The sequence below is a fragment of the Acomys russatus genome, chromosome 10 (assembly GCF_903995435.1).
Source record: "Acomys russatus chromosome 10, mAcoRus1.1, whole genome shotgun sequence".
In the NCBI taxonomy this organism is placed as follows: Eukaryota; Metazoa; Chordata; class Mammalia; order Rodentia; family Muridae; genus Acomys; species Acomys russatus.
The window spans coordinates 65,068,563-65,089,833 of record NC_067146.1 but is presented as its reverse complement, the minus strand read 5'-3'; the positions used below and the strand labels follow the sequence as shown (position 1 = coordinate 65,089,833).

Below are 21,271 nucleotides of genomic sequence, written 5' to 3'. Positions count from 1 at the left end.
TGGCAGAAGATGGCATGCAACCTGAAACAATCCAGGTGGAAAAGTTACAGACTACCACACTTTATTAAGCCAGTGGAGAGCTGAGTGCATCCTCTAGCCAGCTGACATAGAGGAAGGTCATACCTGGGAAAGACTCCTGGTGCAGAGACAGAGGATGGAAGGGGTTTTACATTCAGACGGCAGCAATCACATCATTCCTGGCATAGGCTGGAGGGTCTTTACAGCATGACCTTGGATCTTGTAAACATCATGCAAAACCTTCCCTCCAAAGCAACCAGTCTGGTTTTTTACATATCAGAATCCTTCATCCTCAGGGAAGGAAGGCCCTTCCGGTGTTGAAAAGCACTTTACCACGAGGATAGAGAAGACATTTGTCTACAGGCAAGTGTGGCTTCCAAGGAAAGGGAGGTGTTGGTCGTTGCAACCTGGCTTTTTGTAATCTCTTTCGTTCTCCTAGCTACTTTCAGATCCTTGAATTTTATGAATGGGCAGATACCGGTCCCTTAGAATCATTATTTTAAGTCAGGTTATTGATTGTTTGACAAAGCTTAACAACCAGTTAGTTACACCGTCTGGCCACTGGATCAGATACAGCAGTTGGTAAATTGTGTCAGACTCCAGTCCTAGGAAGCCAGTGTAGCTAGTCCTAGAGGAAGTGCTATGACTAATACTGCCACGAGTCCAAAGGGAGGAGAGGCCATAGTGATCCTTATCTCCAAGTGTTCCCTGTTCACTTCCAGTGGCAGCAGTGCTGCAGAAGCTGTGACCCAGAGAGGCCGTCTGGAGGGACTTTCACAGTCTAGGTCTTCCCTCCTCACCTAGTATTGGCACCTGCAATTTTGTCTTTAAATGAGCTTCCCATAGCTCAGCTGCCGGGCTGCCATGCCCTAGGACAGAGACTCTGTCTTATACGATTTAAAACTTTCTTGAGAACATCCTACACAGTCATGTAATTATCCGTTAGCCCTGAGCATTAGTTTTTGACAAGATAACTGAAAGCCAAGGTATGTCAGTTGAGGAGATGTTGAGTGCAGAGTAATTGCTGTTTGCCTCTGTTACTTGAAATATTTAGGATGTGGGTGTATACTCTAAGATCCTCCACTGGCTGAGAGACTCCCACTCCCTGTCATCTTCCCTGTAGATGAGGTTTTCCTTGTTCTGGCTGACACTGCTGGTGAAGCTGGTCAGTCCTGCACACTAGTGAATGGAAAAGAAACAAAGACAGAAAGAGAGAGAAACAGAAAAGAGAGAGAGAGAAAGAGAAATGAAAGGCACATGACTGCTCCTGGGTGTGGTGAATGAGAAAGTTTATTATAGACGTGTCGGAGAGCATAGCCAGAGGCAAGGACATCTGGGAGAGTCTAGAGTGGGCATGGCCAGGTTGAACTGGGCCATGTGAGAGTGGAAGGGACCAGGTGCAGTGGCCGGGAGCCCTAGAAAATAGACTAAAGGGCCAGAACATTTACATAATCCAAAAGAGTTGATTTATATAGGGACAAGCAGCTGGGGGAAGAACAGACCAGGCCATAGGCTGGAGAAGGTTCATGTGGGGGCTGCATATGACAGCCATACCTTGTAAGAGGTTGGGTCGTAAGGATATAGGGAGAACCTGGCTGCCACTAGACACCTTGAGATTCTGACATTCTTGTTCTCTGATGCGTTCCTGTAGTGATGAACTTTACTCTGAAGGGGTCTGTGTTCATACCAGGAAAAGGATACTAGTTGAGCCTCGGGATATCTTGTCATGTAAATGTATTGTAAATTGAACACATTATATTCAGCCATTCAGTTTTCTATGACCAGTTTTTAATCTACCTAATTTTGAATATTACTTTATTAAACAAGCTTCATGTTTTGAGTAACTTGTTTTAGGCTTAACTTTGACAACATATACAGAAGACTATATAATGGGAGATATAAACTGGACTCTCCCTCTAATTTTGTCTTGGTATATGAGTTATATTTGTGCTTAGCATAACTACAAACAAATTTTGGGCACATTAGAGATATTTAACCAGTAATGAGTTGTCTGATAGTTACGTTTATGTCTTAATTATCTTTGTTGTAACAGTTTATAATAAAGTAGCAATGCTTAAAATTAGGATTTTATAATTTTTTCTGCCAGGATTTTAACACTTAAAATTACAGTTTTGAACTGAATTTCTTTTAGTAGCAAAATACATTTTAATCCATAAGTTCAGTCCATGAAAAAACTGGGAACTTCATTTTCCTGATTCTTCTATATGAAATTTAAAAGATGTTCCATATTAAGTAGCTCATTTTATCATTATTACAGAAAAGAACAGAGATTGTATCCATGAGATATTTATAAAAATTAAAGATGTATAATTATTTTTATTATAGTTTCTTATATGTTCAGTTTCTTAACTAGCTAAAGCTTAACAAACTTATCAAAGTGGTTAGACATACATCTTGAACTAATTTTTTGTTAAGATGAATAGACCACTATAAACTTAGGAATTTATAAATTTTAATCACCAAACATACATACATCATCCTTAAGTCCCATTTCCTTTTTGGACAAAATTTTATTTTATCATAAAAAATGTATCCTAATCCAAGATATCTTTTAATTTTTTTTTTTTTTTTTACCAAACTGTAGCCTCATATTTTATAAGACTTTTTATATCTATTTATTTTTAATTTTATTTCTCTCAGAAGTTAAATTCAAGTCATATACATGGCAAACTGTAGAAAATTAAGATTGTCTGTACACTGACTATTAACTATTACCCTTTTTTCTTGTAAGTTTTGAGTAATTTTTCTAATTAGAATTTTACAGATTATTTTTGATTCTCCCCTTCTGTCGTCCAGTGTTCTTACAGACATTGAGAGGAAGAAAGGTTACATTTCAGCAAGAGCTTTAAAGATGCACATGACTTTGAATGATTTCTGTAAACAAGAACCAAATAGAGGGCAAGTATTGAAAGGGCTGAACATCTGAAATTACATTTAGCTGCCTTAACCAATAAGCCCTTCTGATTAAAAACAATTAAATACTACAAGATATAACAGTAACAAATGAATCTACCATTTGTTGTAAAAATTTTTTCCTAAGGGGGTATTAGGCGATATCTATTTTTATTGCAATCTTTACATAGTATGTATAGCAGCTTTTTCATTGCTGCATAAGTGGACCCCATCTCATGCTTAGGTTTTACCCTAAGTACCCTAGTTTCTTCAGAAAACATTGAGACCTCATTCAGTTAAGTCCTGACTGCATACAACACCTGGGAGGAGTGGCTGGATACTCAGATGAGGGGCCAGTAAACTTGGTTATCTCCTCCTATCTTAAAGGAATGCTAACATTTTACAAGCCCACCTCTAGTTAAGGAGGCATAGCTGGAGTTGTTGTTGAGAGGTTTTAGGTGGAGGGATTATGTAGTGGTTTGAATGAGAACAGGCCCCATAGGCTCATATATTTAAATGCTGGGTCCCCAGTTGGTGGAATTGTTTGGAAAGGATTATGAGGCGTGGCCTTGTTGGAGGAAGTGTGTCACTGGGAGGGTGGGCTTTGAGATTTCAAAAGCAGCGCAGGCCAGGTCTAGAGTTACTGTGCTTGCGGGATCTGAATGTAAAGCTCTCACATACTTGCTGTGCATGTCTGCTTCCTGTGGTAATCATGGATTAACCCAAATCCTTAACCGATTGGTGTGTGTCTGCCAGCTAGGGAGGCAAACAACCTGAAAAGCCTAATAAGTCTTTTTTCTTGCCCTTATAAAGATGTTAAGTTGCAGAATAATGCAAGTATGGTAAACTAGAGATCATTAAAGAGAAAACTATTAAAAAAAAAAAAAAACAGACATTAGAACTCAGGAAATGTTGACGTCATGCTGCCCCCACCCCTCCTTAGTTGCCTATGTCTGTAAAATTGAAAAGTAAAAATAAAAGCAAGAGTGGGCTCTGTGGGACAGACACAAAGGCAAACCATAGGCATAAGGCAAAAGAGTCCCCCAAAGAGGAAGAATGTCTCATCTCACTTAGGAGAAGCAGGCGTAGAGACCCAGCAGAAACGGCAAGCATTAGGACCCAATATAGAATCTACCTCCAGTCTCTCTCCTGCCTTGTACCTTGTGGTCACTCTGAGGTGGGGTCCTATGTTTCCGGGCTGGTGAGGCTACCTGGATGCCTGGGGGATTGGCTGGAGCAAAGAAGTGGGAGGATCTGCTTTGTGCCTATCTCAATTGCCCTTGCAACCACCACTCGCCCTGTGCCATAGGCCGTCCTTTCCCAGTTAGGGCCTTGTCTTACAGGGCTAGGTCATCAAGACTTTATGGCTCATTCCCTATGGACCCAGGGAGCCCTTTGAGAGCTGTTGGAAGCTGACTAAGTTCAGGCTCTGGGCAAGATTGTAAGTGGGAGCATAGTGACAGATGAAAAGAGGCGAGGTGAGTCGTGTGGGAAAGAAGGACCAAGTGGGGAGATGTTCTGCGGACAGAAGAGCAGTTAAGTTAGGCTAGTGGGAAGGCACAAAGGACATTTTGGTTTTCGGGGGAGTAAGATGATTGTGGTACCTAATTTTCAAAGGAGATCTCTGCCTAGAAGGGGAAAACAATGCTGACCATCCTTGACTGTGATAGTGGCTCCCTGCACTGGCATCTTTAGTGTTTGTAACTGGCCCCATTGAGTTAGGGTGGTTGGTGTTTGTTTGTTTGTTTGTTTTGTTTTGTTTTTAACAGAAACCTCTGACCCAGTGTCTACCAGAAAGTAAACTCTGTGGCCTCCTAATGATGGAGTAACCAAGGGCCCTTGGAAGCTTAGTACAGGACAAGCCAGCCCCTTCACTCTTATTCCCTGGCTATGTCCCTCATGGTAAGGAAAGCCAGTGCCTCCTTGGATTTGGGACAGTTTAGACGTTCATTTAGTCCCTTTCCTGTGCTGACATCTATTCTCCCCAGTTTTCTGTTTTTCAGTATCTTGGTTATTGAAGACATTTTGAGCCACCTCGGTATGCTGTGAGGTATTTATTACAGCAAAACCCTCTAGTTTCTAGAGGTTTGTTTGTTTGTTTGTGAATATATGAGCAGACTTAATGACAAAAGGCAAATTTAATAGCCAAGCATTTTCTGAAGCTAGTGGTTCAAAATTGGAAAGACTGGAAAGACTCCTCCAGCCCCTAAATACATCACTAGTTTTAGATAAACTAGTGGGCTTTTGAGCTATACCTTGGATCCCAGGCACAAGCACTGGTGAAAATTGGGGAAGTACTGGGGTCCCAATCAGGCCATTTGGACAAGAAAGCTTTCTCAAAGTCACATAGTCTCCCAGCATCTATGCCTGTGGTCAAGGCCAAAAGCCTCGTAGGTTTGGTGGCCATCCTACTTCATAGAGGGCTAGTCGACTTCACAAAAGTGTGCAGCTTTCCCTTGAAGAGTGAAATACCAGAGTCTTCCCGAGACTCCTTCAGTGTGCATTGAAGGCGTGAAATCTTTGATTGGATGGCCTTCACATTAGAAGGAACATTAAGTGACTTGTTGAAAGAGGTTAGCAGGACAAGATCAGAAGCAACTCCATTGAAAAGAAGATGTATTAACTCTATATAAGACCTGTCAGGTCCTGAGTCAGAGGAGCAAGGATGGGTCCATGTCGGATTCTGTGACTCCAGGAGCAATTTAGTATGACTAGAAATTTCCCATAGAAACCCATAGAAACAAGATGGGACACATAGAAAAAAATAGCAAATAATGGGAATAGTGAAGGCAGAGAACGTAGGCTGTGACTCAAAGCAAGAGTGCAGTGTGCTCAGCAGCCAAGCTGCAGAGTGCTAAGAGAGCACGAGAAGCCATCCCTATGCCAAAATGAGTGCAAGGAAGCAGTCCAACTCTTTCTTTCAGAAACAACAAAGGGGACAAAACAAGATGAAACCACCACTAACAAAATAACTCTCCCAGAAGAGCTTGTCCAGTATGCCCCAGTCATTCATACTGATGCCTGGTACTTCATCCGAACTAATACCAAAATCAAAACCAGATCTCTCATGTGAGACAGATGGAAATAGGAAAGCAAGCCCTCCCCTGTTGGTATCCTGACTTAGCACAGGAGGACAAGGCAGGAATCTTGTGAGTTGTCTTCAAAAACCTTAAGAAGACTCCTCAAAGGAGCATATCTTCTTCAACTTTAAGGAGCTACCCCAAGAGGTCCACCCATCTTCCCCCAAAATGGGTCCTCAACCCCTGTCCTCCTCCATAAGTGGGGCTCCTTTAAGAGGCCTATAAGAAGCCCAAACTTTCTAACCAGAACTGAATTCAGTACACAGTCTTATCTCCTAGGGGTATCAGAAGGACTCATACATTTTGTCTGGGAACACAGCAGTCATCCCAGTTCTTTCTGGTTTCAGTGGTCCTGATGTTGACTGTTTGTGGCAACTCAACAGCCAGGGAAAGGCTTCCCTACCTTGAACTCTCTTTGTAAACATTTTATACTTTGTAAACTGTAAACCTTCAAGACGGGAAAGCGGCTCAGGCCCCTGCCTGAGGAGCTCCAGCAGCCAGGCCCTTGCCCCAGACCTCCCTCACCATCATAACAGTGTTTCCAACCTTTGTTACTGTCACAAAGATCAGCCCTAGACCCTCAATAGGACCCTTCAGAGATTATGCTAATTTTAGGTGAAAAGTCTGAACAAAAAGCCACCCATCCCTGAGCAGAAAAACTCACCAATCCCTGACCGTCCCACAGAAACCCACCAACCCCTGAGTTCCCCAAGCTCAGGACATGAAATCTCACCAGTCTTGACCCTGGAAAGCTCTGCCCTAGAAAGCGCCACCCACTAAGAAATCCTATATACAGGCTGTTGTTGTCTCTTGGGACCAGAGGCAGCCACACCATGGATTTGTCCCTCCACACCGTGGACCCTCCCAGTAAATCTCTTTTATGAGATTTGCTACCTGGTGTGACTCTGTCTTCTGAAGAAGCCAAGAAACAATGAAGAGAAGAAGCCAAGAAGTGGAGCAGGGATAAGATTCCTGATTTCCTCAGCTCAGCTGGAGATACCCTCCCCTGGGAGCTGCAACACCTCTACTGCTGAGGAGGCTTTCCCTCAGAGCTGTGTGGTTCCTGAGCTCCTATGTCTCAGGATGACCTTCCATTGGGATACCTTCTCCCTCTCAGAGCTGTGTGGTTCCTGGGCTCCCGAGTCCCATGACACCTCTCCATCCAAGGAAGAAGGCCAACACCTGGACTGTTTGTCAGTACGTTCCTCATCTGAAACCTCTCCTTAGCAAGGCTGGTGTGGGAGGTCTTGCTGGGGCCTCCAGTGAAATAATCCATGTGAGGCAGCTACATATCACCATGCTTTATTAAGCTGGTTGAGCATAGTGGACCCTCTAGTCACTGACCAAGAGGAAGCTCATGCCTGACACTCTTGGTGCAAAAACTGAGGAAGGTAGTTTTTGTTGTTGTTGTTGTTTTGCAGTCAAAAGGCTGCAATCATATCACACCTGATGTGGCCTAGGTCTTCACAGTGTGACCGTTGATTCTGTAAAATATCACACAAGGCCATTCCTCTAAAGCTGTGGTTCTCAACCTCCTTAGTGCTGTGACCCTTTAATACAGTTCCTCATGTTATGGTGACCTCACCCCCAAACATAAAATTATTTTTGTTGTTACTTCCTAACTGTAATTTTTCTACTGTTATGAATCATAGTGCAAATATCAAGTATGCAGGTTATCTAATATGTAACTCCTGTGAAGGGGTCATTTGTGCAAAGGGGCCATGACCCACAGGTTGGAAACAAACTGGTTTTATGTAACAGGACCCTTTCTCACGAGGGAAGGAGGGCCATTTTGGTGTTGTAAAGCACTTTATCAAGAGGAGCGAAACGACATTTGTTTACAGACAACTGTGGCTCCCAAGAGACAGCCTGACCTTTCTTAACCTATTTCACAATCCCATGCATGGGCTGCTAAGAACTGTGGAGTATTAACTGAAGATTATTAAAGAGCAACTATGCTGTGAAGTAGATGATGACACAAAAATATTAGTTTCAGAAGTAAAAGGGAAAAATAAACTTAGCAGAACAGAACATGAGAGAACCTAGGGTACATTCCAGAAGGCCCAGCCTACACCAGGGAATGTTCTTGTGGTGCAAGCATAGTTTCAGAGGACTTAGAACACAGCTTAAGACAAAGAGCCTCAGAAAAATCTGTGCTCTACTTTCAATAAGAGATCATTTAAAGCGGAGGGTGAGGCGCGCGGGGTGGTGGGGGCTGCCTAGTGGTCTGGGCTGAGCGCTCTGGAATGAACTCTAGAGTCTCTCCTGTTCTATGAGGGGGAAGGGCCACAGCTTCATGTAGGTTTATAGTTTTACAGAATAAAGAAAGTCACAAAGCCTGACGGTCTTAAAATACAGTGGTAGGTACATCAGAGAGATAGCTATAGCAACACAGGGGAAGCTTTTCTGCAGGCTTCGGGTGCTGTCTGATGGCATTCTTAGCGTTTGAGTTGGTGGAAGCTAGGAGTCTGATAAGTTAGTAGACTCCAAAAGGTTTTCCTCTTTCAGTCATAGGGTGTTATTCTTGACACACAGGTAGGAAAAGCACTAGAACTAGCCCAACATAAAGTCATTGTCCTCTGCACCTACAACACCCCAACCTCTCCACATCATTGCAGTTCTAATAAGTCGATCTTATGGACACATCTTCTTTACAGGAAGTCTCATAGGTAAGATCAAGACATTAAGCAAAATAAGCCAGAGTGAGGCAAGCATTGCATGTCTTCTTTCAATCGTTTCCTAGATTTATTTATAGATACATAAAACCATTTCTGTATGCAGTGTGAAAAGCAGAAGGGAAGCTGGTGGGATTAAGGAGTGGGAGGACAGAGAACAGGGAGGAATGGAGGTGTGAGTATGTTCAACACACAGGATATAATTGAAGGGAGACCGTCTTTATGAAACCCAGCACTCTGTACTGAGAATACATCAATTCAAAATTAAATAAGTAGAACTTTGTGAGAGAAGATGAACTTTTCTGCCCAAACACCCAAAGGTAAGAATTTGTTCCTCTCAAAACAAACAGAAAACACGGGAAATGACACTTCAGAACATGGCCTGGATGCAAGGCACATGCTCATGCAGCGATCTTCTTGCTGGGGCCTTCTGGCAGGAGGCAGGAGTGCAGTGCATAAAACCCTAAACCTGAAAGGACTCCTGGTGCCGGGTTGGTGTGGAGCCTTGTACGCAGTATGTTAGGGTGTAGGGATGAGTCGGAAAATGGTTAAACTTGTCAAAATTGGCTGTTGAGAGATGAGAAAGAAATCCTACAGGGCTCTAAGTGCCTTTGGTTTCTGGGCTGGGGCATCTTCTGCTGGTGGGGTAACAGTGGTGTGACACACAGTGATTTGGCAGTATTGAGATACTGACTGAAATGTTTGTGAGTCCCACACCCTTGCTCTTATGAGGTCAGAGTGCCAGCTGCCAGAAGCGTTGATCAGGTTGTTAGAGTTTCAGTTATGACACAAGTTACAGCTAACTGAAGGTATAGCCGGAGTGCCTGGAAATGGCATCTGAAACACCCTAGTGAAAATACAGATGCTCTTGGGGCCTGAGCCATACATTCCTTCTCTCAGTAAACCTTCAGTGCTAAGATCCTGGGCCTCCTATAGAGAGACTTCTGTAGCGACCACATTCCTGAAAGAGAGCTTCTCAGTAGATGCTAACTGCTAGATTGAGGCTAACAGACAAAGCTGCAAAGCTTTTGGGTAGCTCTTTCAGTGAGGTTGTGCCCAATGTGATGGTATATTTCATGAAGAAGTCTGGGACTGAGTGAAAGAAAAATTCAGTGGAATGTTTCTTCTTTGTTTTAAAAATTAATTCATCTTAAGTTCTTTCATATATTGCATCCCAACCACAGTCTCACCTCCCTCCTTTCCTCCCAGTCTCTTCCCTCCACCTCTCCTCTGCCCCAGGTCTACTCCCCTGTTTCCCTTCAGATAAGAGCAGGCCTCAACCAAACATGGCATAACAAGTTGCAATAAAACTCTGCACTATCCTTTATGTTAAAGCTGCCAGTCACTAGCACGTTGCAGAATGGAGAACTGCCTCCGTTAAAAGAGGAGTTGAAACAGCAAAGTAATGAAAGGAACTGGATTACTTCTAACCTTATAAAATGAAAACAGCTTCTCCCAGTCAGTCCTTGGGCAGCTTCCCAACTCTGCTGCCCAACAGAAGAGACTACAGTGGGCAGCCTGCCCATGGGTCACAGTGCTGTGGAAATGGTCTTCCTCATTAATTGCGGTGACTCTTACCAGGCAGCCTGAAGTTCATTTTCCTGGCCCCATTTCAGCTTCCCTTTCAGGAGTAAGTCCTCAAGGCTAATGTTTCAATAAGGAACAGATCGGCTACTGTGTGATATCAGAGCCACAGTTGGTCTCCTGTCAAGTGACTCGGCTTTCCTTGCTTCTGAAGTGTGAAGTATGGTGTCATTTTTCAGCTAGGAGAAAAAAGTTCCATTTGACAGTATGACCAACATCTTGACCTTTTCTCATGGTTGAAAACCATCTCAGATGACTTACTTGCGAACCAAAGAACTAGTTCTCTTAGAGTGACCAGCAGTATCATTTGAGGAAGTAAATCACCGTGCACATCCCACCTCTGTTGTTGTTAATTTACCAGTATGACCTAATAATGTTTATTGTCAGGCCTATACTTATTATTACCACAGTATTTCCTAACCCGCTAGCAATCAATCAAGACACAGACACCTGTTATATTTTAAAATAGCCTTGGTTAACCTGAGGCAAGGCAGATATTAATCTCCTAAACTTCTTCCCATAGTGGGGCAGGTATCCCATGCCATTTGCTTCTAATAACTTCTATCAAGCTACCGCCCATCCATAATCCCATATACTTGCTGACGTTCTTCATCTGGGCCAAATGCTCCATCCACTCTGGCCGTGTGCTTCTCTCCTCTTAACCCATGATGGCGCAGCCTCCTTCTCCTCTCTTCTTCTCAGCTCTCTCTTCTTCCCAAAATTTTCTGTTTCCCCCAGCCTGGGAACTTTAGCCATGCCTATCCCATTTGCTCTGCCCAGGGTGACTGCCTTTTATTAATGAGCATTAAAATACATCAGACGAACAAACTTCTAAGCTTTAGGTAACCTTACTCAGATATGTTATGTTCTGTGGGATTTAACATTGAAGGTAAGACAAGTAGTTGTAAGAAGCAAGTCCAGCTGGGCCTGGTGGCACTGGCCTGTACTCTCAGCTACCTAGGAGGCTACGGCATGAGAGTTACATGTTCAAAACCTTCATGGAGTACAGAGTGAATTCAAGCCAGCTTGAGCAAGTTAATAAGACCCTACCTGAAAGTAAAAGTTGTTAAAAAAAAATGGGAATATAATAAGACTATGCTTGTAAAGATGGAGAAAGAGTGGGAGAGGGAAGAGAGAGAGAGAGACAGAGAGAGAGACAGAGAGAGTGTGTTGCTTTTGTGATTCTAGCATTCTTGCTAGTGAGTTTCTTTACTTTTCCAACTTCTGAGCCCACTTCTGGAGTCCAGCCAGAGCCATCTATGCATCTTCCCACTGACCTTTCCCTGCACTAGGTCTCTTCGCCTGTGTCCTTCTCACCAGACTTCCTGTTCCTCCTCCTCAATGTACCTCACCCTTCTCGTCTTTTACAGTCTAGCTCAAATATGGCTGAAAGAGAGTATTTGTCCATTCTTATGTATAACAGATATCTTTGTGCAAACCTCCCAGTGCACTGACTTATACACTTAAAGTGATGAATTTTGATACAGATAATGTATCACACAGATCTATTCTTCCAATCTTCATTTTTCTTCCTTGTCACTTTTTATGAATAAATAGTTGTATACATTTGGTATTCAGTTTTTCCCTCTTCTGTTAATAATGAATTTCACTGAGGTGTGGGGAATGGCCCCAACTTCTGTCTTAGGGTTTCTTTAATTTTTCCTTTTGGTTTTTTGAGGCAGGGTTTCTCTGTGTAGCTTTGGCTGTTCTAGACTCGCTTTGTAGACTAGGCTACCCTTGAACTCACAGAGATCCACCTGCCTCTGCCTCCCATGTACTGGGATTAAAGGCGTGTGCCACCACACCCAGCTTAGTTAGGGTTTTCTACTGCTGTGATAAAACACCATGACTAAAAGCACCATGGGGTGGAAGGAAGGGAATTATTTCATCTTAAACTCTCAGGCCACTCTCCATCACTGAGGGAAGTCAGGACAGGAATTGAAACAGAAACCATGAAGGAACACTGCTTACTGGCTTGCTCCTCATGGTTTTCTCAGTCACATTCTTATATAGCCCAGGTCCAACTGCCCAGGAGTGGCACTGCCCACAGTGTGCTTGGCCTCCCTCATCAACCAGTCAAGATAATGCCCCCACAGACTTGCCTACAGGCAATCTAATGGACGTATTTTCTCAATATTCCCTCTTCTAGGATATGTCTAGGTTTATATCAAATTGGCAAAAACCAACAGGCACACCTCCCTGTGGACTTGTGGACATCAAAGGTGCAGAACACTGACTTGTTGAATAAATAAAAAAATTAAAGAAAGAACACATTATAATTTCAGCCTTTTCCTGGGTCATTTTTGCCTGTGTCTGTTTTAAATTCCTGTTCAACATTCCAAGATAATCTGGGAAGTTCCTGTTGACTGATGGCCTTGCACATGGTCATATTACTATTCTCAAGGGTCTTATCACACACCTTAAACTCTTTTTTATAGATTTCTTTATTATTATATATACAGTGCTCTGTCTGCATGTACACTCACAGGCCAGAAGGGGGCACCAGATCTCACTCTAGAGCCACCGTGTGGTTGCTGGGAATTGAACTCAGGACCTCTGGAAGAGCAGTCAGTGCTCTTAACCCTTAAGCCATCTCTCCAGCCCCTTAAACCGTTTTTTATAAAAACAAAACAAAACAGAACAAAAACGTTTTCTGGTGTAATTGGCTGTGACCAACGCTATTGTGTGCTTATCTCATATAAGACTGGAGTACAGGCATGCTGTATTAAGCTCTAGAATGTTCCATGGGCCAGAGATGAGCAAGAATTTATCAGTTTTGCTTGGTGTTGCCCTTTACTGATGATCTACTAGTCAATGAGAACCTTAGATGGTTTGAAACAGTGTCGTTCTGGAGAGCACCCACTTTCCTTGCCTATTAGACATAAGGATCAAGATATGCACAGTAATCACTAACATTTACAGCCTGGAGTTTTCTGAATATGCTTTTATTTTTCTGACTGTATTCCTTCTCTCTTCTTTTATTTCCCTAGTAATTAACAAGTGTTCTAGATGCTTTTTAAAAAATTATTAAATGGTCACTTCATAAATAATGTAGAAAAGTGTTAGGAAGGTGAAATATACATTTTTTTGTGGTTTGAAGTGAAGAAATGGAAATGTGGAAACAGTAACAGAGACTGGATATGACAGTGTCTTATGTTTAGACTAACATACTGGTTTTGGTTTTAAAAAAATCCTTTGAAACCAATCACTTATAACCACTGTGATACAGATTTTTTTTTTTTTTTTTTTAAGCAAATATGTCACTGTTAGTGGCTTCTATCCAGGGGACACCTCAGAGGTTTTCAGAGTGAGAATCTCACTGGTGTCATCCACAGGAGGGATGTCCCAAAGTGAAGAGAACCAGAGCTCATCGCATGTCCTCCTGGCTGGAGGTTTCTCGCAGCTTGCTGGAGCCGGTGGGGAGTGATATTCCAGGGCCCCAGAGAATCCTCAGGCATTTTTGTCACAGTTCTGGCCTCAGCCTGTGGCTTGAACTCTGGCCTCCTGCTTGTGTTCCTTGCAGGTTCCTGCTGATGATGGGTGTGCTGTTCTGCTGTGGAGCTGGTTTCTTCATCCGCCGGCGCATGTACCCACCACCACTCATTGAGGAGCCCACATTCAATGTGTCCTACACCAGGCAGCCACCAAATCCTGCTCCAGGTCAGCCAACCTCATCCTTGTCTGTCCTTGTAATTTCTGTGACCTCTTCAGACATTTATAGTACCATAAAGTGTGCTAGAAGAGATAAATCAGGCTATTTGGTTATTTAAATTCTGATGACCAACTTTATTGTTGTTTGTTGCTGGTAGCAATGCAATCTATTGTGGGTGTGTCATTTCATGGTCTTACATTGTTATTGATGTACACTGTGTGAAGGATACATGGTTCATATATGCATACGTATTTTTTCCTTTTTCATTAAGAAGCTATTTCATGTATAAGTTTTTTACATGGACAGTAATGACCTTACCATTCTTAATCCATCTGGAGTAAATATTGTTATTAGATGGTAATTTGTTTGGTATTATATGATTGCTGGTGATTTTTTTTTAAATTTTGTTTTGCCTTTTAAAAAATTACTCACTCAGTAAATATGCACTGTGTACCTGTTCTGAAAATTCATAGTAATAAGTTGGATGGCAGAGGTCTATAATATACGTTGTAGTTGGGGTCATGATGATTTCATGGATGTCATCTTTCAGACTCCTCGGATTGTATACAACAAAGAAGCACAGTGTTTAATCCATCAGTCATGGACTAAAATAGAATAGAGAAGTGGGAGGGTTGAATATAAAGGGATTTGTAGCCCATCCTCTCTTTTCCTGATACATGATATTCAAGGTACAAAGAGAGTTGTTCTTCCACACTTGTCTTCTACCTGATGCTTGGCAGGGTTTTCCTTTCCAAAAGAACTTGAGGTTATTACTAAGACAGATGTGAATGTTTCTTTTCCATACTGGTTCACAGCGACCCACATCTTATACTTTCCCTTGTTTGGCATCATTTCGTATTCATGTGTGGATCTTATTCTTTTAACTTTGAAATTTGTGTTCTATCAGAAAGTAAAAAAAATAAATTGTCACTTAAAACAGAACATTGAAAACCATTAATCATTGAATTTCATGTGGATTCATCACTCTTAGATGGAGTGAGGACATGCAGGACACATGTCCTTCCTGCCTAATGCTGGCCCTTTGTCAGCACTGATACTCCCCTAATAACCCAAACTGGAACCAATGTGGTGGGGAGGTGATAAAATTTGACCCATGCTTTTATCTGCGCAACTCACCTTGCCCTGAGGTATCAGAGTACTGCCAAAGAAGAATGTATTACAGTCTCTCCCCGTTCTCTTCTTCAACAGCAATGAACTCCTGTCAGTGGAATCTTTGGTCTCACTTTGGCTAACACCAGTAAATCAGAAGATCTTACTAAAGTTTATTTCCAACCTATATTTTTTCCAGGGAAAGATTTGCTGTCTATTTTCGTAGTTAATAGTCTCACTGTCTTCTGTCTTCTATGTATTTAGTAGAAAGTTAAGAAATGAAAGGAACATGTAGATGGAGGTAAAAATTAAAACTCCCTGGTGCTCTGATTCCAGCTTTGAGAGCAGACACCTAATTATCTAGATATTTCTCACTGTTGTTTGGGATTAACCTTTTTTGTCTTTCATACTGAATACAAATACTGAGTTCCCCAAGCACTCCATGCTCATGGCCTGGATTACACCCTAGTGAGCAGTCACGCAAAGCATCTTAGTCAGCCCTCCACATCACAGGGTTCCATGTTTGCATAAGTTAGAAGTATATGAAGAAATGTGTTCATTCTGTACATGCAAAGACTTTTGTCTTGACATTTCATTAACAATTCAGTATTAATAAACATCTGTATAATATTTCTATTGCTTTATAATAGTGAATAGTCTAGAATTGATTTAATATATATAGAAAGATGTTTATAGGTATATACTGTGCCGTTTGATACAAGGAGCTTGAATATGTGTAGATTTGGCTACCTATAAAGGGTTCTGGACCCCAAAGATGATTATGTATAGTTACTGTACTGGCTAGTTTTACATCAACTTCACATGAAGTAGAGAAGAGGGAGAAAATGCGTCCATAAGATCAGTCTATAGACAAGCCTGTAGGCCATTTTCTTAATTAGTGATTTATGGGGGAGGGACAAGCCCATTGTGGGTGGTGCCATTCCTACACTTGTGGTCCTGGATCGTGTAAGAAAGCAGTCTGAGCAAGCCATGAGGAACACGCCAATAAGCAGCACTCCTCCATGGCCTCTGCATCAGCTCCTGCCTCCTCTTTCCTGCCTCCTGTTTCCTGCCTGTTTGAGTTCCTGTCCTGACTGTCCTTGGTGATGACCTGTGATGTGGAACCATAAGCCAAATAAGCCCTTTGCTCCCCAAGTTGCTTTGGTCATGGTGTTTTATCATTGCAATAGTGACCCTAACTAAGATAGTTACTAACCATGATAGGGATAAAGTTGGGGTGCTTGTTAACCAAGTAAATTGAAAACTTTGTCGGATGCTTGCTTAGATTAAGTAGGAACATGTATTGAAACTCAGCTGGAGGAGGGTTCCACACAGTGGTCAAGACTGTGTAGAAGTGACATCTAGTCAGCTCCTGTAAAATGGCCATAGAAACTCATGAGCTTCATAGTTTTCAAATATCTACTATAAATCCCAATGGGTGTAAGAGTCTGCATCAGGGGGCACATCAAACTTAAAAGAAAATGTGCCTATGAAAACAGCAAAGAACATTGGTTAATATTGCCAATAGGAAGATGTCATGGACTCAGTGTCCTACGTCTTAGATTTGAGTTGTTTTCATGGGGTTAAGAGGCAGAGTGAGGGATGCTAGATTTGACACCATTCCATGCATGTTCTAGTGGTACCTAGAGGCATTCAGAAACCACCAGTGTTATAGACCCCATTGGATTTAAAGGATCCCCCATTTGCAGGATACCTGGATTTAGATCCCTAGATTTGTACAGGAAGTTTCTGTTTGGCCCAAATTCCTTTTTTTTTTTTTTTAAAGAATATAAACTGAGTTGCACATTGTGGCACACAGAGTATATATGTCAAGTCAATATGCATCGACTTTGTGCATTTGTAATGCGACTCCACTGGTAATTTGAAGGACAGAAACTTGATTTTAGTTAACCATATGTATGTTCAGCATGTTTGACAGGCACTACTCTCCCACTGAGCTCCAGCCTCAGCCCTTGACTTTTAGAAACAGGGCCTCACAGTGTAGCTAAGGCTGACCTTTAACCATAGTGTGGAGTCCAGGCTCTCTTACAGCTTCTGGTCTTCTTGCCACAGCCTGCCCAGTACTTGGAGTGGCACACCTTGCAAGCTATTCTTACTAACGAAGAAGAAAAGACCGAAGATTTTAAAGAATGAATACTAGATAGCCCCAGTTTCTATTCTGGAGTGTGAAGGAGCTTCCAGTGCTGTTAAGATCAGCATCCATGTCCAGTGTCGTGGATAAGGCAACACTTGAAGGTGCTGCTGCTTGGACATGGGAAGGATGGTCTGCCCATCATATGGGCTGAGCAGGCCTTTGGGCTAATGGGAATGCATGGGTCAGAGGTCAAGCTCCTTGTAAAACTAGGGAATTTAAGTGTTTTTTTTGTTTTTGTTCTTTTATTGAAAGCTTGGGGTTTATTGGGAATACACAACAAATGATGACATGTGAAGAGAGTTTGAGTAGCTGAGAAAGTGATGTTGGTTGAGAGATGGAAAGCCAGAAGTCTGTGAGACCTAAGGTGACTCACTGTCCCTTTTGCGTTCTGTGTTCCTGAGCTATGGTCATTCAGATTAGCCTCCAGGATAAACTGCCTCTTACTCCTCTTGAGATGAGAGTGGTGGGTTTTGTGTCAATGCCTCCACGCACCAGGAAGTCTTTGCCCAGTCTTGCTCTGTGTTTCATCTCCCTGAACCTTTGTTTTTCCCAGTTTCAATCTGTGTTTTTAATCCCGCCTTGCAGACTTGTCCTTTACAGGGGATGTGTGTGTGTGTCTCCTTGGGAGCTTTTGTTGTCTTCATGTTATGCATGATGCGGTTGCCTATAGTTCTGAGTTTCTTTTGATTTCCATAGAATCAGGTATACATTTGGGAACAGGTCTTTGAAACGCTCTCTCTCAAGTCTGGAGACATCTGCCTAACTTGTCAGCCTTGGCTGCATGGCTTTCATACATGCAGTGACATCTTTCTGCTGTCACGCCCCTGGGCATGCATCTCTGCCTTAGCCAAAGCTGTAGCCATCTGCTTTCACCTTCTTGGGAGCCTGACTGTTTCAGTCAGGGTCTAGGCACTGGGTCTTCCAGCTAACTCAACAGAACTCTGGAGAGGTCTGGATTGTGAACTTCCTCTGAGCACCTCTGTCTCTGGCTAAGCTGTCCCAATTCCTGCCTTGTTGTCTGTCTAGTGGGAGCCTTCAGCTGCTAACCACTAGGCACCATCTACCACTGCTGCCCCTATGGCTTCAACCGCACTCCTCCTGAGTGTGGAAAACCCAGTTTTCCAGCATGTTTCAGGTCTGGTAGTTGTCAAGTTTCTCAATTAAATGATATATGCCTACCTCTTGTCTATTCTGTTTAATTTTTTTAATATTCTAAGTGCATCTCCAAGTTCAAATATTTTATAAAATATTAAGATAAATCTAGCCAGTTCCTACAAAATCTATGAGCCGACACTCCAGTATTACTTTGAGTAGCCCCACTCTTGGGACATTACAAACACAGCCCAAGCTATATCTCTAGTACAGAGACATCAGCCTTCCCTATGCTAGCCTGTCACAGAAAATTGGGCCTCCCCTTCCTCCTCCTCTGGTCCTCAGGTGCAGAAGCCTAAGTGTATATAATAGCCCCTTCCTTCTGTCACAGAAGAAGCAGACATATCTCAGGAAACTGCGAAGTGTACCCAGCATGGACCTGTAGGAGTCCCCTACCTGCCTGAGGCCTTTAACCCACCTGGATGACAGATATTTTTTGCCCTCATAAAATGGTACAGGAATGGACACCTTAACTTATGTACATGGAATTTCCAGCAAGTTGTGTTCAAAGTATGCCGATGGGACTATGATACATCTGGGCCAAGAGTTGGGAGAACAAGTTATTTTGGGGATCTTCTCACAGCCAGGGCGCAGTGACAGCTGCCTACGCTGTGGCTTCCTCACCATGACTTAGGCATATATTTCCAGCACATGCTTCCCCAGCTTTCTCAAAGCTAGCTGGCTTGCTCTCAGCTCTTGGAGTTTGTGCTAGATGCCTGTGCCTCCGTAGGAGAATCCGTCATCCTTTCATTCTCTTGAGCTTTAGTGCACTCTGAAGACAGATGGCTATTTCAACAATATCTCTCTCCAGAGGGACTGTGTCCCCTGAGTACAAGACTATGCATGCTCCTCTGGCTTGTTACCAAATATAGGTATTTTCTGTACTGAGAAGTGTTCTGTTCCTAATAGAGAGTAGTGCAGTGAATGAGGTGGGCAGAAGGGGCCTGGCAGTATTGAGATGTGCCAGATGTCGGGTTCTTCTCTTTTGCACTCATGTATGGATATCTGTTTTTCAGGACCACAGCAAATGGGGCCGCCATATTACACTGACCCAGGAGGACCCGGGATGAATCCTGTTGGCAATACCATGGCAATGGCTTTCCAGGTCCAGCCCGGTTCACCCCACGGAGGCACAACTTACCCACCCCCTCCTTCCTACTGCAACACGCCCCCTCCACCCTATGAACAGGTGGTGAAGGACAAGTAGCAAGATGCTACATCAAGGCAGAGGCTGGACAGGCCCCTGTGTGTGTCCTCCCCGTCCTCACTGATACTTGCTAATAGGATGGTCCAAGAGCAAACTGCTCTGATATTTTCAAGGCAAGCCCAGTTCTCTTTCAAGTTTTTTGTGGAGGACATTTGAATCCACACTGTCTCCTCTGTTGCTTCTGTTTCTGATGTAGTCTGTGCTCTCTGAGAGAGTGTGGCAGCAGTCCCTGAGGGTTGACATTCCTTGGGGGGGGGGGGCCAAGGTAGATCCTCAGGGAGAGAAGCTAAGAGGAAAGGAAGGCATAGCCTATGTGTCAGGGGGCAGATAAAACAGTCAGGCTGAGATAAAACTCCCATGATGCAGTAGTTGGCAAAGAAATTCCAAGGGCCACTGTCCCAGCCCATTCTCCTAATACAAACTGTGGATGTGCTAGGGAGGCCTGTTGATGCTGTTTGATCTCCACTCACATCCTGAAAACAGGCTTTCCTCTGCAGGAAAAGGAAAGACCCAGGTGCATGCTACTTCCACTGCAAAATGAGGGTCAAGATTCAGGCCCCAGCTGAACATAATCTATAGTTAACTAAAGACCGTTAAAGAGGGGAATAGCTTTAAGTCAGGGAAAACAGCTCCCTGCTCTAAATGGAGACATAGAATTTTATGAATCATGATCTGGCTCCAGATGGAAAAACATGTTTCTTTTTTCTTTTAGTGCAATTATGGAAGTAAGAGTCCTGTCCCTTGAGATCAAGTGGAGAGTGTGAACTCTTGGGGTCACTGCTCAGAGAGCCCCAGCCCCCTTCCCTTAGGAGTTCTGGTGATGGGTCTCATGGACACTTCCGAACAGGGGACACATTAGGCTGGGTAGTGACATTGACCCTTGGAGAGGGAGAGAGCAGCCAAAGAAGCCCAGCAAAGAAAGAGCAGCTCTTCTGAGTAAGACCTGGCATGTATGTGGTCCTGGCAGAGATGTGCCGGGCTCAGAAGAGGAGACATTTGTGGGTAGAACAGTGGAAGCCTTCTTAGTTGCACAGACCACATAATCAAAAGTAGAGAAAGAAGGTGTAGTTAGAGCTTCCGTTTCCCAGGTGAGAGTCAGAGCTCACCCATAGCTTTACAAGTAGTGGAGGGGGTTGTGAACAGTGAGGAGTCATGTTCCCTTGCGTAGTTAGTCATGTTGATAGGTATTTAAACCCAGAGTGAGACCTTGTGTAGTAAGAGCAAGGTGGTGTAGGTAAGATGTCTAGAGTATTTATGTGTATTATGGTGGGAACTGGGGCTGCAAGTAAAAGGAGTGGCATTTTAAATGAACTAATCAGTAACTTGTTACTTGTTGAATTGGGCATCCAAACATCTCTCTCTCGAGTGGACATGGAGTGTTCTTTACAAGACCAGGAGGCGTGGTGTCATTCTCCGTTGGGGTGTTTATGAGGTTCAGGGATCAGGACAGTAGCTGCATGGCCTTAGTGTAAGGACAGAACGCATGGGGACTTGATAGATAGGTACAGATGCTGCTGCCCAAGTCATTGACCACCTTTGTGTCTCTGGTCACTGGACCCAGTACCTCTCCATGCTTGGGTCCTTGTTTTAAATAAGACAACAAAGCACAATGTCTGCTGTTTACAATCAAGATGACTATACGGTCCAAACATTTCCTCTCTCTTCTATCACTTGTGGTTTTAACTTCAATTTCCTCTGTTCCTTTTAAAATGGAGAAGCACAGTC

At 43.1% G+C, this 21,271-nt stretch overlaps 1 protein-coding gene across 2 annotated transcripts in view; it reads left to right on the top strand.

Moving 5' to 3' along the window:
* Positions 1 to 20,859, top strand: part of Vopp1 (VOPP1 WW domain binding protein) — a 60,740-nt gene extending 39,881 nt beyond the window's left edge. For both annotated transcript variants that reach the window (XM_051152281.1, XM_051152282.1), the window contains 2 exons: positions 13,794 to 13,930; positions 19,356 to 20,859. In XM_051152281.1, coding sequence (XP_051008238.1) covers positions 13,794 to 13,930; positions 19,356 to 19,546 — 328 coding nt within the window. In that variant the 3' untranslated portion in view covers positions 19,547 to 20,859. The remainder of the gene's footprint in view (positions 1 to 13,793; positions 13,931 to 19,355) is intronic.
* The last annotated feature ends 412 nt before the right edge of the window (positions 20,860 to 21,271 follow it).